The sequence below is a fragment of the Trachypithecus francoisi genome, unplaced genomic scaffold (genome assembly GCF_009764315.1).
Source record: "Trachypithecus francoisi isolate TF-2019V2 unplaced genomic scaffold, Tfra_2.0 Lachesis_group16, whole genome shotgun sequence".
Taxonomy (NCBI): Eukaryota; Metazoa; Chordata; class Mammalia; order Primates; family Cercopithecidae; genus Trachypithecus; species Trachypithecus francoisi.
The window spans coordinates 49,423,361-49,437,923 of NW_022681461.1; the positions used below are offsets into that span (position 1 = coordinate 49,423,361).

Genomic DNA, 14,563 nt, shown 5'->3' on the forward strand with positions numbered 1-14,563 from the left:
CGAGGTCAGGAGTTCAAGACCAGCCTGGTCAAGATGGTCTTGGCTTTCTCTACTAAAAATACAAAATTTAGCTGGGCGTGTTGGTGGGCACCTATAATCTCAGCTACTCAGGAGGCTGAGGCAGAGAATTGCTTGAACCCAGGAGGCAGAGGTTGCAGTGAGCCGAGATCGCTCCACTGCACTCCAACCTGGGCGACAGAGCAAGACTCCATCTCAAAAAAAACAAATTGAAAAAACATTAGGGCCCCACTCTTATGTCCTCATGTAACCTTAATTATTTCTTTAAAGGCCTTATCTCCAAATAGAGTCACATTGGCAATTAGGGCCTCAACATACGAATTCGGGGGTGACACAATTCAGTCTGTAATATAAACATATTTTAAAAGCTCAGTCATATTAGTATTAAGTGAAGTATAACTTTATATTTTAAAAAAGGAAAATGTAGGCCTGGCGCAGTGGCTCATGCCTGTAATCCCAGCACTTTGAGAGTTAGAGGCAGGCGGATCACTTGAGGTCAGGAGTTCAAGACCAGCCTAGCCAATATGGTGAAACCCCGTCTCTACTAAAAATACAAAAAAAGTTAGCCAGGCTTGGTGGTCACACCTGTAATCCCAGCTACTCGGGAGGCTGAGGCAGGAGAATTGCTTCAACCCAGAAAGCAGAGGTTTCAGTGAGCCGAGATTGCGTCATTGCACTCCAGCCTGGACATCGCAGCAAGACTCCATCTCAGAAAAAAAAAAAAGGAAAATGTGGCCAGGCTCACGCCTATGACCCCAACACTTTGGGAGTCCAAGGCAGGAGAATCCCTTGAGCCCAGGAGTTCTAGGCAGCAGTTAGCTATGATTGCACCAGTGTATTCCAGCCTGGGTGACAAAGTGAGACCTCCCTGCCCTCCTATCTCTTAAAAAAAAAAAAGGAAAACATAAACTTGTAACTGTCAGATTGGCAAAAAACTTTAAAGATGAAGATTGTTTAAAAAAATTTAAAGATTGTTGAAGATGTTTGGGGAACACTTTTCATATACTTTTAGATGTGTAAAATGATACATTTCTGGAGAACAATATGGCAAACATACAGATTTCATATGTGGATACCCTTTAAACTCAGGAATTGTAGTTAGAGAACTGTGTTCTATAGAAATACAGTACACAGCTGTTTACACAAGGATACTTACTGTAGGATTTTTTTTTTCTTTTGAGACAGGGTCATGCTGTGTTGCCTTGCTGGTGTGTACTGGTGCACTGCAGTCTCAACCTCTGGGGCTTAAGTCATCCTCCTGCCTCAGCCTACTGAGTAGCTGGGATCACAGGCATCCATACTTGACTAATCAAACAATCCTCTGGCCTCAGCCTCCCAAAGTGCTGGGATTACAGTTGTAAGCCACTGTTCCCAGCAAGGATTTTTTATAAAAATGAAAAAAATGTAGGCTGGGCACGGTGGCTTATGCCTGTAATCCAAGCACTTAAGGAGGCCGAGGCAGGTGGATCACCTGAGGTCGGGAGTTCGAGACCAGCCTGACCAGCATGGAGAAACCCTGTCTCTACTAAAAATACAAAAAATTAGCCAGGTGTGTTGGTGCATGGCTGTAATCCCAGCTACTCGGGAGGCTGAGGCAAGAGAATTGCTTGAACCCGGAAGGTGGAGATTGTGGTGAGCTGAGATCACACCATTGTACTCCAACCTGGGCAACAAGAACAAAACTCCATCTCAAAAAGAAAAAATGTAAATATTCAACAGAATTCTGGTAAATCCATGCTATGAAATATTGGCAGCCAAGAAAAAGTCATTTGTATATAAGGACCTAAAAGGATGGATGCTATTATATACTGAGTGAAAAAATACAAGTTGCAAAAGAGTATATAATTTTTTCCCTTTCTTGTAGAAAAATAAAACCAAAAATGTGTACTTCTGTTTTTAATATATGCAAAGAAATATGTCACAAACTGTTAATAGTGGCTGCTTGGAGAAGAAATGGAAAAGTTCCATCTTCATTTTACATACTTTATACTTTTTTTCCAACAACGTTTTACTACTTTGCAGTTTTCTTAAAACTAGAGTAAAAAAATGCTTTTCCTCAGTATGTGTCAGTCACAAAATTATGATTACATATAGCATAAGCTATTTTTGCCTTTAATTTTTGGTTTCAGTCATGATGTTTGGATGCTTTTTAGGCAGGAACAGAATAACCTTGCAATTTATGCTAGAAAAGAATAGAGTTAGAGCTAGTTTCTTTAGTTGTTTTCTTATAGCTTTTGAAATAGGTGTTTCAAAATGTTCCATGATTTATGGTGGGAATAAAACAGAGCTCTCGAGAATAGCCATATTTCTTTATTAGTTGGCTGCTTTAAGTGAAGAGTTGGTGTATATAAACAAAAGTTGGTGTATAGGTTAAAAGACCTTATACGAATTAAGTGAGAGATGACTTCTGGAATAGCAATATGAGGAACTCCACAGACCAGTGAAACAACCATAATTGGTGAAAATTATTTTTTCTTTTTTTTTTTTTTGAGATGGAGTTTTGCCCTTGTCACCCAGACTGGAGTGCAGTGGTGTGATCTCAGCTCACTGCAGCCTCCACCTCCAGGGTTCAAGTGATTCTCCTGCCTCAGTCTCCCGAGTAGCAGGGATTGCAGGTACCTACCACCGCATCCAGCTAATTTTTTGTATTTTTAGTAGAGACGGGGTTTTACTGTGTTGACCAGGCTGGTCTTGAACTCTTTACTTCAAGTGATCCACCCTCCCTGGCCTCCCAAAGTACTAGGATTACAGGTGTGAGCCACCACATCTGGCTCTAAAGATGAGACTTCTTGAAAAAATAATTTTCCGCAGGGCGCGGTGGCTCACGTCTGTAATCCCAGCACTTTGGGAGGTTGAGGCAAGAGGATTACTTGAGTCCAGGAGTTGGAGGCTGCAGTAAGCCACAGTTGCACCCCTATAGTTAAAACAAACAAAACAAACAAACCTTTGGAAATTGTCCTCAGACTATAGAGCAAATGAATAAATTTTTAAAAAAAAATCTACTAAATCTTATCAAAAGGAGCAAAAGTTTCTGTGGCACTTCAGCCACAACTTGCTGTACCCCCTACAGAACCCAGTCAAGGGCCTATAGCATCTCCCTGGGAAAGGCAGGCTGCCAGCATTTTTCATCCTTTCAGTTCCGTATTGCAGAGGTGAAATTCCCAGTGAGTGTGGCCAAGAGGTTGAGGCCCAGTCCTTCCACCTTGCCTCCATTCATAAGGCAAAAACTCTGCCCCAGTTGTGGGAGGCTGAGAATACTGGGTCCCCAATTTTTCTCACTGCAGCCTACTCATATAGCACAGAGATTTCATGCCAGGAGAGGCAAGCTAAAAAGAACAGAAGCTACTGTCTTCATCTAGCACCCTGCTCATAAAGCAGGAATGTCACTCTAAAAGAAGGGCCTCTTTTCCCAGCCCCACTTCCAGAGCTGTGGCTTAGAAATTTTGCCCAGGGGCTGGGCACGGTTGGCTCCACCCCTGTATTCCCAGCATTCTGGGAGGCCGAGGCGTGTTGGATCACCTGAGGTCAGGAATTTGAGACCAGCCTGGCCAACATGATAAAACTCCTCCTCTATTTAAAGTACAAAAAAATTAGCCAGGTGTGGTGGCAGGCACTTGTAATCCCAGCTAGTTGGGAGGCTGAGACAGGAAAATCAGGGAGGCCCAGGAGGCGGAGGTTGCAGGGAGCTGAGATTGTGCTCCAGCCTGGGCGACAGAGTGAGACTGTCTCAAAAAAAAAGAAAAAAAAAGAAAAAAAAGAAATTTTGCCCAGAGGGAGAGGCAGGTCATAAGAATAGAGAGCGCTGAAATTTTCCCTAAAGGAAATTACTTTATTTGGAACAGAGTGTGGAGATGTTTTAGCCTGAGAGCACTCTCAAAAATAGTGGAGATTTTGGTGAGAAGGCCAGTATTACCCTGATACAAAGACCAATGACATCATAAGAAAAATCAGTATCACTTAGGAATATAGACACAAAAATCTTGAATAAAATACTAGCAGATCAAATACAGTGATATAAAAAATGATTTTACACCATGACCAAGTGGGATTTACCTCAAGCATGCAATTTTGGTTTAACATTTGAAAATCAATTATGTAATACACTATATCTATCAATAGAGTAAAGGACAAAATTCACATGATCATCTCAGTAGGCAGAGCCAAATCATTTGACAAAATCCATCACCCTTTGTTTAAAACTCTTCAAGCTGGGAATAGAGAAGATCTTCCTCCGCCTGGTAATGGGCATCTATGAAAATCTACAGTTGATAACATACTCTTAACATACTTTCTCACTAAGTACAAGAGTAAGACAAGGATGCCCACTTGTGCCATTTTTATTTAACATTCTATCAGAGGTTCTAGCTAGAGTAATTAGTCAAGAAAAGAAAAGTCATCCAAACTGGAAAGGAAAAAAGTAAATGTATCTATATTTGCAGATTATATGATAAATGATATATATTTTTTCTATATATATAATATATAGAAAATTCTAAGGAATAGACACACATCCAACATATTATTATACACACACACCATATTAGAACTGTGTAAGTTCCACAAGGTTCCAGGCTATAAGATCAATATAGAGAAATCAGCCACTTCTATATCTTTGAATAAATAATTCAAAATGAAACTAAGAAAACAATTTTATTTATTTATAAAAGCATTAGAACAGAATACTTATGGATAAATTGAACCAAAGAAATGCAAAACTTAGACCCCAAAATCTTCAATAATTGTTGAAAGAAATTAAAGAATAAGTAAATGGAAAGAAATCCCATGTTTATGGACTGGAAAAGTTAATATTAAGATGGAATTAGTCCTAAATTCATCTACAGATTGAACGCAATCTCTATCAAAATTTCAGATAGCTTCTTTACATAAATTGACAAGTGAATCTTGAAATTCATATGGATGTTCAAGGGACTCAGAATCACCAAAACACTCTTTAAAAAGAACAGTTATAGGACTCACAGTTCTCAATTTGAAAACTTACTGTAAAGCTACAGTAATCAAGAAAGTAAAATTCTGCTGTAAAAATAGACATATAGGTCGATGGAATAGAGCTGAAGTTCCAGACATAAACCCTCATATATATGTATGGTCAGTTGCCTTTCAGTGTGAAGACCATTTAATAGTTAAAGAATAGTCTTTTCGGCAGGGCGTAGTGGCTCACGCCTGTAATCCCACCACTTTGGGAGGCCGAGGTGGGCAGATCACGAGGTCAGGAGATCGAGACCATCCTGCCTAACACGGTGAAACCCTTTCTTTACTAAAAAAATACAAAAAAATTAGGCAGGCATGGTGGTGGGCGCCTGTAGTCCCAGCTAATCGGGAGGCTGAGGCAGGAGAATGGCATGAACCCAGGAGGCGGAGCTTGCAGTGAGCCGAGATTGCGCCACTGCACTCCAGTCTGGGCGACAGAACGAGACTCCATCTCAAAAAAAAGAAAAAAGAGAATAGTCTTTTCAACGCATGTGCTGGGACCACAGGCTAGCAATAATAAAAAGAATGAAATTGGATAGTTTCTCAAATCATACATAGGAATGAACTAAAAATGGATCATAGACCTAAATGTAAGAGCCAAAACTATAAAGCACTTAGAAAAAAACATAGGAGTAAATCTTCATGACTGTGTGTGTGTTAGGCAAGGCCTTCAAAAAAAGCAACAAAAGCACAGTCAACAAAAGAAAAAGTAGATAAGTTGGACTTAGTGCAAAGAAAAAACTTCTGAAATTTAAACCATCAAAAAAGTGAAAGGTCAGTCGACAGAATGGGAGGAAATACTTGCAAATCATATCTTAAAAAGGATTTGTTCCCAGACTATGTAAAGTACTCTTACAACTCAGTAATAAAAAGGCAACCCATTTTTAAGATGAGCAAAGGCTGTAAATCAGTAGTTCTTCAGATAAAATGTTCAAACGGCCAAAAGCACGTGAAAAATGCTCAATAGGTATCAAGGATATGCAAATCAAAACCACAAGGAAATACCACTTCATACTTAAACTAGGATGGCTATAATAAAAAACATAATAGGCCAGGCGCGGTGGCTCAAGCCTGTAATCCCAGCACTTTGGGAGGCCGAGACGGGCGGATCACGAGGTCAGGAGATCGAGACCATCCTGGCTAACACAGTGAAACCCCGTCTCTACTAAAAAATACAAAAACTAGCCGGGCGAGGTGGCGGGCGCCTGTAGTCCCAGCTACTCGGGAGGCTGAGGCAGGAGAATGGCGTAAAAACCCGGGAGGCGGAGCTTGCAGTGAGCTGAGATCCGGCCACTGCACTCCAGTCCGGGCGACAGAGCGAGACTCCGCCTCAAAAAAAAAAAAACAAAACAAAAAAAAACATAATAACGAGTTAGTGAAGATGTGGAGAAAGTGGAACCCTCAGACACTGTCGATTAGAATATAAAATTGTGCAGCTCCTTCGGAAAACAGTTTCACAGCTCCTCAAAATGGCAAACCATATGAGTTACCATATGACACAGCAGTTACACTCACATACATACCAAAGAGAAATGATGTCCACATGAAAACTTGCACAGGAATGTTCATAATAGCATTTGTATAATAGCCAAAAATACGGAAACAAATGTCCATCAATCTATGAATTGAGGACTGATCACAGTGGTGCACGCCTGTAATCCCAGCACTTTAGGAGGCTGAGGCCGGCAGATCACTTGAGGTCAGGAGTTCGAGACCAGCTTGGCCAACATGGAAAAACCCTGTCTCTACTAAAAGAAATACAAAAATTAGCTGGGCGTGGTGGCATATGCCTGTAGTCCCAGCCACTTGGGAGGATGAGGCAGGAGAATCACTTGAACCCAGAGAGGCAGAGGTTGCAGTGAGCTGAGATTGTGCTGCTGCACTCTAGCCTGGGCAACAGAGTGAGACTCCATCTTAAAAACAAGAAAAAAAAAATTATGAATTGATAAAGTATGGTATATCCATACAATGGAATTTCATTTGGCAACATAAAGCAGTGAAGTACTGATACATGTACAACACAGATGAATCTTGAAACCATTCTAGAAGAGAAACCAGTTGTGAAGGAGCATAGATTGTATTATTCAATTTATATGAAATATCCAGAATAGGCAAATGTATACAGACAGAAAGTAGATTAGTGGTTGCCTAGTGGGGGTTGGGGTGGGATTTCTTTCTGGGATATGAACATGTTCTAAAATTGATAGTGATGATGGTTGTACAACTTCATGAATATACTAAAAACCATTGAATTATATACTTAAATGGGTGTAATGTTTGGTTTGAGACTTATCTCAGTAATTGTGAAATTACAGCATAGCCTGAAGATTAATACTATTCAAAGTCTGTCATTTAGCAGGTGGAAGACCTAGGATGAAAATTCATAGCAGCCAGTATTTCCTGTTGTTATCATAACAGAGGACTTTGCTTTTTTTTTTTTTTTTTTTTTTGGTTTAATACAAATGAACTATTACCAGTTGCTTTTATTTAGGGCCTGTGTTATTTGAAAAATACAACATAATGAAATGTATAATGAAAAATACAATCCGCCCGCCTCAGCCTCCCAAAGTGCTGGAATTACAGGCATGAGCCACTGCGCCCGGCCTAATTACGTTCTTTCTAATTAGCACTAGACTCTGCTATATTTAAAGAAAATAACAGAGGCCCAAACAGGTAAAGATTATTCTCTCATGTGAAGTTATTAGGCTAGGCAAATCAGGCTAGCACTTTTGGAGGCCAAGGTGGGAGGATCACTTGGGACCAGGAGTTTGAGACTAGGCTGGGCAACATAGTGGGAGCCCATCTCTCTACAAAAAATAAAAATAAAAAATTAGCTAGCTGTGGTGGCATGCCCCTGTGGTCTTAGCTACTCAAGGCTGAAGCGGGAGGATTGCTTGAGGTCAGGATGTCAAGGCTGCAGTGAGCTGTGATTGTACCACTTCACTTCAGCCTGGGTGACAGAGAGAAAAACTGTCTAAAAAGTTTTGAATTACATCATATTGTACACTGTAAGTAAATACAATTTTTACTTATTGATTAAAAATAAGGCCAGACATGGTGGCTAATGCTTGTAATTCCAGTGATTTGGGAGGCTGAGGCAGGAGGACTGCTTGAGGCTGAGTTCAAGACTAGCCTGGGCAACAGAGCAAGACCCTATCTCTACAAAAATAAAATAAATTAGCCAACTGTGGTGGTACATGCCTGTAGTCCTAGCTATTTGGGAGGCTGAGCAGGGAGGACTGCTTGAGCCCAGGAGTTGAAGGTTACAACGACCAGCCACTATCTTCCAGCCTTGGCAACAGAATGAGATCCTGTCTCTAAAAAATAAGTAAATACATTTTTTAAAAAGAAAAGAAGTTATGTACTAGACAGTCTAGTACTGCGAGACAACTCCTCTGTCATCAGGGACCCAGGTTCGTTCTGTTGTACCTGCTTTACTATCAGTAAAGATTGCTTCATGGTCACAGGATGGCTGCTGGAGTACAAGCTATCACATCCCAGCCTCAGGCAGTAAGCCACCATATATGAGAAGAGAAAGGCAGAGTGACAGGTCTGCCTGTTTGAAGAGAGCAGGAAAAATATTTTTTAGTTGGGCATATTGTCACATAATGTTACTAGTATTGGGGAGGTGATATTGGTTAAGCAAGGAGAAAATGCCACAACTCTGGAAAAAAGCTTTTTAAATAATTGGGACTGGGCACAGTGGCTCATGCCTGTAACCCCAGCACTTTGGGAGGCAGATTGCGTGGGCCCAGGAGTTTGAGACCAACCTGGGCAACCTGGTGAGACCCTATCTCTACAAAAAATACAAAAATTAGCTGGTGGCATACACCTGTAGTCCCAGCTATTTGAGAGATTGAGGTGGAAGGATCACTTGAGCCTGGGAGATTAAGGTTACAGTGAGCCATGGTCACACCACTGCACACCAGCCTGGGTAACAGAGTGAGATGTTGTCTCAGAAAAAAAAAAAGATAATAATAGTATTAATTGAAAAAAAACTGTGTTCTTATTGTTAGATTCTGAAAAGAAATCATCTCTCCTGTCAGAGGAACAACAAGCAACAAGCACTTTAGTAGAAACCATCAGGCAGAGTATTCAGCATAATAATGTTCTTAAACCCATCAACCTACTTTCACAGCAAATGAAGCCAGGCATGAAAAGACAAAGGTAATAATATAGTATTTTTTGCTTGCCACCACTCAATCATTTCATGTTCTTAAAAAATTATCTTACTTTAAAAAATATCTAGTTGTCAAATACATACTCATTGCAAAACATCTGATTGGTCTAAAAAGTGTTACACAGATATATGCATTCCTCTTGAACACAAACACACAATAAAAGTGTCTGGGGGCTTGGCACGGTGGCTCACACCTGTAATGCCAGCACTTTGGGTGGCCAAAGCAGGAGGATTGCTTGAGCTCAGGAGTTTGAGACTGGACTGAGCAACATAGCAAGACCTCATCTCTGTAAAAAATAATTTGGCGGGGGTGGTATGTGCCTGTGACCTCAGCTACTTGAGAGGGTAAGACAGGAGGATTTCTTGAGCCCAGGAGGTCAAGGTTATAGACAGCTGTGATCACACCACTGCACTGCCACCTGGGTGACAGAGCAAAACCCTGTCTCAAAAAAAAAAAGAGTGGAAATAGATTACATTTTAAGAAGATAATTCATTGATCTAAAATGTACTTTCTTTTGGAAACATTACTGCTGTTTGCTGGAAACCTGTAATTATATTTATTAACATTGATAAACTCATGTACCACTTATTCAAGGCCTATGATACTCACACATCTTTTCTTTTGTTGGACATAAGAGAATATGGGAATACGAGTAGAAACAATTTAGGAAAGGGATAGATGCAGTGAACTACAAAGGATGTGGAGTTATTGTGCTCCTGTCACTATTGTCTGCTAATATGCTCAGATTAGTACTCATCCCCTCCTCAGCATAAGTGAATTCTGCAGTAGAAGCTTCAGAAAAGTGTGTGTAATTGCATATATCAAACATTACTAATGTTTCCACGGTCCCCTTCAAGTTTTTTAGGTCATGGCATCTTTGAAGATAATCTCAGAAGTGACAGGGCAAGAATTGATAATGAAAATGGATGGATCCATTTTTACTCTCAATAGTTGAGGTAGAGATGACCTTCACAGTCTGTAATAAGAGTAGCTTGCTGCAAGCATCTGTAGTTTAAGGACAGGAACGTAATATTAGAAATGTCATATTATGGCTTCTGAAGCTTCTAAAGAAAGCGATGTGAAGTGTCACTAGAATCAGCATTACCTCCTACTTTTTTTTTCTTTGTACATCAGTGCATTTCTTAAGGTTTCCTCTCATCTTTAACAACTGAGTCATAAAGCTCTTTTAGTGTTTCATTTGTGACATTTTAATGCTCACAAGCCAAATAAAGGTGAACTGTCCTTTGCTATTGGGTTAAATAGTAAAGAGACCACACCACCTTTTACATTGTGTCAAGGGTTTTAAACCCCCTAACTTACTTAGAAATTAATCTGTTACTTTGTCAAGTGACAAAAGATGAGAGAAGATTCAGCTTTTGTAAATTTTGATTAGAAATAAGAGTTGAAACAGTTAATGTATTGTTGAAATAAAGTTAAGCCATTTTTAATTGTTACTAGTGTGAAGCTTTATGCCCATTAACTATGTTTTAACTTTACTTTGGAATAGAAACTTGCAGGAAGTTACAAAAATAGTACAGAATTCAGTGTAGCCTTCACGCAGCTTCCTCCAAATGTGACACCTCATATAACTAGCCGTAACGTAATATTAAAACTAGGACATTGACATAGGTGTTTTACTGTTAACTAGATGACAAAACTTAATGTCTTCACCATTAAAAAAAAAATGCATCTGTATTTTTATGCTATTTGCCCATTAACTTTTAAAACATATTTGTTTTATAGGAGTTTATACAGAGAAATCCTCTTCTTATCATTAGTGTCTCTAGGAAGAGAGAATATTGATATTGGTAAGTTGGTTAATAAAAGATTATGAAAGGAAATTTTATATTTTATTTTCAAAAGTAATTTTAAAAACTGTAGCTGGTATGTATAAAAGATTTAAAAGATTTCTACTTCTAAATATGTAGTTCAAAAACATATAATTTGACTCAATACCAATTTGAAATGAACGGCTGTTGTCTTTCTTAACAAATTACAACTTCATTTTTGAAAATTTCTTTCAGAGGCGTTTGACAATGAATATGGAATTGCATACAATAGTCTGTCTTCAGAGATTCTTGAAAAGTTGCAGAAAATTGATGCTCCACCAAGTGCCAGTGTCGAGTGGTGCAGGAAGTGTTTTGGAGCGCCTCTCATTTAAATAGAGATTCACTAGAATTTTGACACACAAGGCTTGGAAATTAAATTTAATCTGGAAACATTCAAGGGTTCTTTTTCCAAATCGTAAGAACTGGTGAATATGGAATTGAAGTAACTCTTGAGGACAGTATTTAATGAATTATGATTCATACTGCATCATCTCGAAATATGAAATGTCCCAGGGCTTATTAACATTGAAGATTTTCAATTCCTGAACTGCTTTTCTGCCTCTGTGGAAAACTACTTTGGGATTCCTCAGTATTTGTAGTAGTTTGATAGAAATAATGAGGAACCATATTCATTCTAGGCATTGTTTATATTTGAAGTTACTGAGTTTGAGGAATGGCAAATTAAATTTGCCTAACCTCCAAAATGAAATATCTCAATTACAAAAACAACATGGCTGGGCACGGTGGCTCATGCCTGTAATCCCAGCACTTTGGGAGGCTGAGCAAGGTGGGTGGATCACTTGAGGCCAGGAGTTCGAGACCAGCCTGGCCAAAACGGTGAGACCCTGTCTCTACTAAAAATACAAAAATTAAGCACGCCACTGTAGTCCCAGCTACTGAGGCTGAGGCAGGAGAATCACTTGAACCCAGGAGGCAGAGGCTACAGTGAATGGAGATTACGCCACTGCAACTCCAGCTTGGGCGACAGAGTGAGACTGTCTCAAAAAAAAAAAACAACATATTTGTATAAGTGTGTATATGTGTAGGGCTGTGTAGGTATGTGTATATACAGCCATATTCTAAGTGTATATTTATTAAAATAGATTGCATGTTGCAATACAATTTTCTGAAAGGGGTCTCTGATTATTAAATGAATGACTACTACTGAACTTGTCTGTAGTCATTAATCTTAAAATTACCTGAAAATCTGATGACAACTGCCTTCCCTGACTTAATGCATTAGGTTGGCGCAAAATTGTAGTTTTTGCCACTATTAATGGCAACTATTATTTTTGCACCAATATAATACACCTTTCATATTATGTATTATTTTGCTTAATGGATTTTATCCTGATTATCCAGTGACTTCCATCCTCTTCCCATATCTTAATTTGCAATAGTTTTAAAATTGGAACAAATGAATCAATCATCAGTTAAAATGAAATTAAATCAGCTGCCTAGTAATTTATGAAATTCATTGGAACATGCTTAGAATGCTAAAGTGTATGTCATTAAACATGAAATCTTTGTTCAGGCACATACCTTGTTGGTATTAATCACTTTAAAACCTGTGGGATAAACTTGCACTGCACACAGAAGTTTTATTCTTGTATAATATTTAGATTTGTATGCTTGTGAGTAAAAATGTGCATTTGTAAATACTGTTTTTTTTAGGTTGAATCAATTAAGTCTTAAAACTGTAAATTTATTAAGCTTGTTGTCAGTAGGTTTAAGAAAATCATGATGTCACATGCCTCACTTTGACATTTATCATGCCTTTTATTAAAAATATCCCTTAGGAACAGTAAGTTTGCCTTAACTCTCTGCATGGTTTAAAAAGCCAGTGGTTTTGTGAGTGTTTACAGTAATTATGCAGATGGCTAAATGAGTTGACACAGTAAAATTACTTCCATATGGTACAGTAACAGCCTAACTCCCTTCTACCTGATGTAACCATTTACAAATTGTAGTTATTGTACCAGTCTTTCAACATTTCAGGGTTAATCTGACCTATGCAGAATTCTAGTGTGAATTTATTGTGAAAATGCTAAATTAAACAACTTGTCAGAAATTATGTACAATTTTAATTACCTTCAATGGATTTTTTGCACTGTCTCAGAGTATATATTTTTGCAACTCAAGACTTGGTACTAGTTTTAATACTTAATACTTACTGACCCAACAGAAGTTTGGAATTACCTTGCATATAAAAATTGAGGTTGAATAAAATGAAAAATTCTTAAGTTTGTTGTGTTTTGTTACATTAAGCCTCTTGAAATCTGTATCTTTAGAATTCCAATACTTTTGTTTTTTTCCATTTCCTCACTTCTTTGTAACTTGAACTAAATTTTCACTTACTGAAGCACTTCCCATTAAAAAAATTCTGTAAAGATCTCTTTACATGTTTAAGAATATATGGCTATATCAAATTACAAACTTTCTAGTAACTTTAGCAATCATACCTTGAACTTTAGCCTGCTGCTGCCACTTAGATATTGGGACTGATTTCTTGTTGTAAATTCTTAAAGGCTTTTTCCAATACCCACAGCAGATAGGGTACCATTAAAAATTTACAAGAAAAAAACATTACTATGGAAAGATTTAGAAGTACCCAGAATGACTTGTAGCACTGTATGCAACTTTAATCCTGACAACTTCTAAAAGCAATCTTCCAAATTAGTCCCGATTACTTAGCAGTACCTTACATTGGTTTGGGGTTTGATAGCAATTTTATTTTCTTCCAACGAATGAATTGTATAGGTTGATCACAACCTGCATAGTAATGACGACATGTCAGAATGACTTGCATCTGTCTCTGGAGAACTGGGTATGGTGGCTCATGCCTGTAGTAATCCCAACACTTTGGCATGCCAAGGCAGGCAGATCACTTGAGCCCAGGAGTTCAGGAGTAGTCTGGGCAACATAGCAAAACTCTGCAAAAAGCACAAAAACAAGCCAGGTATGACAGTGCACACCTGTAGTCCCCAAGAGGTCAAGGCTGCAGTGAGCCATACCGCTGCTCTTCAGCGTGGGCATAGGAGTGAAACCCTGTCTCAAAGAAAAAAAAAGTCTTAAGGAGAAACACACCGTCCTTATTTTGTGGCTGCACTCGATTTTCAGAAAGCAGGGCGGTTCTCATGTTTTGTGCATCACAATCAACCAAGAACTGGTTAATACAAAACTTTGGACCCTATACCAGACTCACCTTGTGGCTTTTAAGTTCCTCTCTGTGGTTGTTTCAGTCCTTTTAGCTTTGGGTAAAATGCTGAATTTCTCTTTGCTTTTTTTTTTTTTTTTTTTTTCCTGAGGGAGTCTTGCTCTGTCCCCTAGACTGGAGTACAGCAGCGTGATCTTGGCTCACGGAAACCTCAACCTCCCTGGTTCAAGTTATTCTCCTGCCTCAGCCTCCCAAATAGCTGGAATTATAGGAACCGGTGGCTAATTTTCTTGTATTTTAGTAGAGATGGCGTTTCACCATGTTGGCCAGGCTGGTCTTTTTAACTCCTGACCTCAGGTGATCCACCTGCCTTGGCCTCCCCACTGGCC

General features: G+C 38.9%; 1 protein-coding gene across 4 annotated transcripts in view; it reads left to right on the plus strand.

The window, feature by feature from the left end:
* Positions 1-13,278, plus strand: part of DENND4C (DENN domain containing 4C) — a 142,248-nt gene extending 128,970 nt beyond the window's left edge. For 2 of the 4 annotated variants that reach the window (XM_033237435.1, XM_033237437.1), the window contains 3 exons: positions 9,024-9,174; positions 10,932-10,996; positions 11,213-13,278. In XM_033237435.1, coding sequence (XP_033093326.1) covers positions 9,024-9,174; positions 10,932-10,996; positions 11,213-11,349 — 353 coding nt within the window. In that variant the 3' untranslated portion in view covers positions 11,350-13,278. The remainder of the gene's footprint in view (positions 1-9,023; positions 9,175-10,931; positions 10,997-11,212) is intronic. The other 2 variants (XM_033237436.1, XM_033237438.1) reach the window with 1 other exon arrangement.
* The last annotated feature ends 1,285 nt before the right edge of the window (positions 13,279-14,563 follow it).